Source organism: Montipora foliosa, chromosome 1 (genome assembly GCF_036669935.1).
Source record: "Montipora foliosa isolate CH-2021 chromosome 1, ASM3666993v2, whole genome shotgun sequence".
In the NCBI taxonomy this organism is placed as follows: Eukaryota; Metazoa; Cnidaria; class Anthozoa; order Scleractinia; family Acroporidae; genus Montipora; species Montipora foliosa.
In genome coordinates, this window is record NC_090869.1 from 6,592,336 (window position 1) to 6,598,100 (window position 5,765).

Here is a 5,765-nt window from a genome sequence, read left to right on the forward strand (position 1 = left end):
TTTTCCAGCGAAAATTTTATTGAAACAAACAACATATTTGCTCTTAGAGGTGAAAACCTCTTCCTATTTCATTGCGTGCGTGAAGACAAGAAACTCAATTGTGTCAAATTACCATGTACTTCAGATAAATACTGCTCACTTTGATTTCGTCTCGACGGGCGATAGATTGTTGTCGAAGTCCAGTACTCGTCGCTTTTGAGATTCATGCCTAGTTTATCCAACTGACTTTCCATTATTGAGCTCCATAAGGGTATATTTTGTTTAAGGATCCACTAAAACGCCATTCGCGTTGCATGACTTTCGACGCCATTGCAGGCTAAGTTGATGATTCTACTGTGTCCACCAGAGAAATCTACGCAGTTCCACTACCCTCTCGATCCTAAGAAAATACGCGCAGAAGGCTCTATACACAAAGACACCACTTACCAGGGGAGTGACAGGCAAGACTTTTACCGATACGGAAAAAGAAAAAACAAAAAAACAAAAAAAAAAAAAAAAGAAAACAAACAAACTAAACGCAGACCTCGACTGGGTTTGCCCATAGGCAACCCAGTAATTAACATAATATACTAATTAATAATTCCTATAAATCTAATAAAATATATATAATAATCACTAGATATAAAGTTATAAAAAAAATTATATTCAAAAGCATTCGTAATGTATAAACGTTTGGCTAATTTGAACAAACGTGTCTTACAAGCAAGCAAGCAAGAAAGTCGAACATGCTTAAGAACAAAAACTTGTGAATTGGCCATCCATTTTAACAACTTGAACATGAAATTTCTCAAATCAATTTCATATCAGGACACAAAAAAGGTTAAATATTTCCTCGCATATAGCAGATACCTCAGGGGTTTGATATGAGAGAGGACCTGCTTAAAGAAGAACCTCCCGTTTTCATTTAAACCTGACCTTGATGGTCACAACAACTGTTAAACCTTTACGAGCTTAGGGTTGTTCAGTTTGACAAGGAGTTCTTCAGCGCTAGGATCTTTCGCCGAACGAGAATCACTATATTTAGATTACTAAAGAGCTTAAGTTATCTATCTTAATTCAGTAGAAAAGCTACACAGTACAGCTGCGAAGATAATTTTTAATTTAGGATCAGACACCCCGCATACAGAGGCCTTAAAGATAGCGAATTGGCATCCACTCTGCTACAAATATAAGATTGCATTAGTAAAACTGATGCACAAGGCTCACTGGGAAAATCTGCCTCTGCCATTATGTGACAGTATAATCTGTAGACGAACATCGACACATCCGTCTAGGACACCTGACTCTGTCTGTGTACCTGGCTTCAACTCAAGATTTGTTCATTTCTCGATTAGATATAGAGGTGCGGCTCTATGGAATAACACCTTGGCCAATGATCATTCAAGTGTAGACGCGAGTTGTAAAACTTTGTCAACTAAGTTGAAAGATAATGCAAGTTTCTTAAATTTTAATTTTTATGCTACGTCAATTTCTACTACAGATTTTAGTGACCATGATTATGTATACTTTTAATTGTATCTTACATATACAATCGTAATTGTCATTTAGTTTTAGCTCTCTTACACCCTAGGGATGTTTAGTTTAGGCGTATAACAGTATGTAAATTAAGGGAATCTTATCTTATTTGTAAACACACGACCCCATAAGCTTATAGCTTTAAACATTATCGTGTTTAAATAAAGATATATCTATCTATCTATCTATCTATCTATCTATCTATCTATCTATCTATCTATCTTAAGTTAGCTATCGCTGTGGTTTTCCCAAAACCCAAACACATCTTTTAGAGTCTTTCTCACTGCTGCACGGAATTCGCGTATTCTCCAGCAGAAGACGATGGGATTCACACTGGAATTGACAAACATCACAGAGGTGGCAAAATTGAATGCTAAATGCATCGAATAAGTGCGACCAAGAAAGTTAACTAAGATAGATGGGCAAATTAGAGGCAGGTAACAGAGAAGCATGATAAACCAAATCACAAACATGTTCACCACTGACTTTTTAAAATGTTTCATTTTAAATCTTTTTTTCATTTCGCTGGTCACCTGATTGTCATTTGGCTTATCTTTGTGTCCGTAATTTGATCGTTTGATTTCTTGGTTTTGACAAATTGCGTCACTATTGCACCCTCTTTCTTGGCCGTCAAGGCTTCCCTCGCTTTTATTCGATTCTTTGCTCTGGGCTAGTTCTTCCTCGTCTGCAATCGAATTCTGATGTTCATTCATCCCTTGAAAATATTGCTTGTCTTCCGGTTTCATTGACTTTGTTTCCTTCTCATCTACGTGATGCAGTTTTACTTCCGACTGGATGACTGACAAACTTTTATTTGGAAAGCAATAATTTTGATCACAGCTATTCGTACAGCTGCCATCCGTAACCGAATTGGTTTCCATCGCTTCTTTGTGACATGTTATTGTATTGATACTTGGTGTTTTTTTGGCTCTTAAATCAAACTTAGAATCAAAATTTCCAAGAAATCTCTTGACAATGTAGTTATTCTCTACTAACGTAATTTCATTCTCTTCTCCGAACGTTTTCTGCCTTTTGGATAAAGGCGAACTTTTATTTAACAGGACGCGACTTTGATCATAACTTGAACACAATCCGTTTAAACAGTTCCTGTCATGTATTGACTCTTCGCTATGACAGGAGTTTCCTTTCATATTGGCTGCATCTTCCTTAGCTGAGAAATACTCTTTGCCGCGGTTATTAAGTTGCGATGATACAGTTTCTATGAGTTCACCCTCACATAAAAAATTCGTATTTTTGCCTGTTTGATCGCGCTCGATGTGAGCAAACTCTGTTTCGGTCATCTTAAGTTCCATATTGTCAGTTGAAGGTTTTGGACGTGTTCCTGTCTCCAACTTATGACCGCTGTTTCCTGCTGATAAACTCACAACACTCGATAGTACCGATGTTTCAGATTTTCCCTGTACAGTTTGCATACGTTGCGAAGCACGTTTCTCTTCCAAATCGTTTGTGAACTGCTTAGACACACCTTGTCTCTGTGTTTGGTTATAATTGTTGATTGCCACAATAAAAAGAGGCGGATTATCTGTCTGCTGTTGTTCGACCAAATCCTCGTATGCAAGAAGAGATTCCTCGAAATTAGCTTTCCCCAGAGTTTCCTTTGGTGCCCATTCCTTCTGTTGCAACTGCTTCTCACTTGTAACCCTCGATTTTTCATGTAGACCTCCATTGCCTTTCATTTTGATTTCAATCTTTTGATGATCATTCATTTCTGTGTTTGCTGCTCCATTTCCATCTCTTTCCATTTGCTCCATCTTGCGTTCACCTTGCTGCCTGTCCATTGAAGCCGAATTGAGGTCATTTTCGCTTCTCTTTGAAGCATACGATAGCTCGGACAGCTGGATTGAAATCTGTCTTTGATGATACCGGACAATTTGAAATATTTTCATATAGGACAACAACGGAATGAGCAAAGCAAGGGAATTCAGGCACACAAATACTATATTCTGCGCATCCAGTGCCCACTCGAACATGGAAGCGAAAACTGAGCTTAGTATTAGTAAAGCAGCAACAAGAACACAAACTCGAAACTTGGTGACTATTGCGCTGTATTTCATGTGAAGATGAAGAGCCATTAGTCTATCAAGAGAAATCGCGGCCGCGGTCCAGAGGGATAACGACGATAGAAAGTATGAAAGAAGGTTAAACGCGAGTCCAACGTTACACGTCAACGCGGAATAGGGATTCATTAAGTAAGATATTTTGTAGAGTAAGTAAGCAGGCTCCGCTAAGAATCCGACGCAGAGATCGGCAAAGGCGAGGTTGATTAGGAGGACATAGGATGGTTGGCGCAAAAACTGTGGTGCTCTACAAATGGATACAAGAATCAAAACATTTCCTATTATCGCTGTTAAGCTCAGAAAAGACATCACGGCACAGTTAATAACATACGGACCGAAGAGGTCGCCGTCCTCTGGTACAACTTTACTGATAGGAGCGCATTGTGAAGAAGCCATCGGTGAATGCTGACAATTTTGATGTTGTTCTTGTTACTTGATATATGGAACACCAGTCCAGATTTTTACAGCTCTTCAACACGATTCCTCCCGATTTGTAATATGGTCATTTGTACTTTTTGTGTGTCTCATCATCAGTGTAAATCAATATAGAAAAATAGCCAAACCCGCCTTTCCGGTTTAAACCACCAGAGACAGCAAGATTTTTCAGGACCGAACAGTGGCCATCTTAGTCTTGCCGCAGTCATAAAATCGTCTAAAAGTTAAATGCCAAGTTCTCAGCTACATTGTCCTTTCTGCATTTAAGGTATTTGTGATCTTTTACTAGCTGATATACTGGCACAAAAGCCGAGACACTTTTGTCTTCGAATAATGTTAACCAAGCTTTTGAAAGGCGTTTAAAAACGTTACATAAGCACCCTCCGTTCTCTCAAGCAAGACCAATAAAACCATCAAACACAAATTCATTGCTCTTAATCTTTAACATCTGGATCTGTTTTATCACCATGGCAGTTCGCCTTTATGTTCCCAAATTAAAGTCATAATTGAAATTGAGGCATCCGTGAAAACTCGGCGAGATCATTACATTTTTGCTTTTAACTGAAACATTCACGTCTTTATTTGCTCTCTTCAAGAAACGCATAGTGTGAAAACGAATTTCAGTAGCAGTTTTTTTGGAAATAAAGGCTTATCGTAAAATTTATGAACGAAAAAAGAGGAACAATAAAGGGAATCTCAATATCTCACCTCTCTTCGAAGCTAAAACATTTCAATTTTTCCCAAGAACCTACTTTTTAAGACCTTTCAAAGAAACCTCCCACAACAAAACATATTTTAATAAGGTAGGCTGATTTCGCAACTCGAGGGTTGCATGATAATGTGTCGAACCTTTTAAGCTTCATTGACAAACCTTGCTTAAGGAACATAAAATACCAAGTAGTATGATATCATATTACTTCGACCTTTTTTATTTTTTCTTTTGATTCCCTTTGCAAAAACACTGTCACATAGTTCAATTATAACGGTTTCTGAAATTTTTGATTTCATTCACTCGCAAAAAACCAAATTTTCTTCAATGAAATCCGAAGTGTTAAAGGCTCGACGAGGAAAGAAAAATTGCTTTCTGACAAGACAGCTGTGAACTACTAATGAAGTACAGATATTGGAAAGGAGAATTTTTCAATTAAGGGAACAAGATAGCTGTTCTGGCTTCAATTAGCATAAGTAGATGTATTTAAATATATATGATAACCCTCAGAGGCTTTTTCCCTGTTCAATTTGACCTGGAAAGCTAATGCAACTTCGCTGGCACAACATGTAACAAAGTCGCTTAACCAAACAGACAAATTCAAACTACACAAAGCAATAGCTGAACGCTTTCCATGCAAGGTATCATGAATATTAACCACTGGAATTTGCACTGAGGAACGTTTAAGAATCTAAAACGGGCTAAAACGAGTTGTAAAAATGTGCGCAAAATAAGAATTTTTTTCTCCTTTAAAAATATCCTCTGCGACCAAGAAAACATTGAAACGAGGATGCTGTTAATTAACTCTGAACTTCAAACAATGAACTTAGTAATTTTCAGCTGGTTCCCTAACAAATATATTGACATAAGGCTGCAAATTTCAGTTGAATTTACACAGCTGACAACAGACGGACAGCTTCCTTAACATCTACATTCTTCTTATCTTCTTTTTCTAGCAGCCTCAATTGCTAAACCGCGGTTTACTTATTACCAAAAAACCTAGATCGTTTAAGGACAAACGAATTTTT

General features: G+C 37.6%; 1 protein-coding gene across 1 annotated transcript in view; it reads right to left on the minus strand.

Moving 5' to 3' along the window:
* The window catches only part of LOC137974363 (uncharacterized), a 5,216-nt gene extending 425 nt beyond the window's left edge, over nucleotides 1-4,791 (minus strand). The window contains exon 1 of the mRNA XM_068821302.1: nucleotides 1-4,791. This exon is cut by the window's left edge and continues 425 nt beyond it. Coding sequence (XP_068677403.1) covers nucleotides 1,743-3,989 — 2,247 coding nt within the window. The 5' untranslated portion in view covers nucleotides 3,990-4,791 and the 3' untranslated portion in view covers nucleotides 1-1,742.
* Between the last annotated feature and the right edge of the window lie 974 nt (nucleotides 4,792-5,765).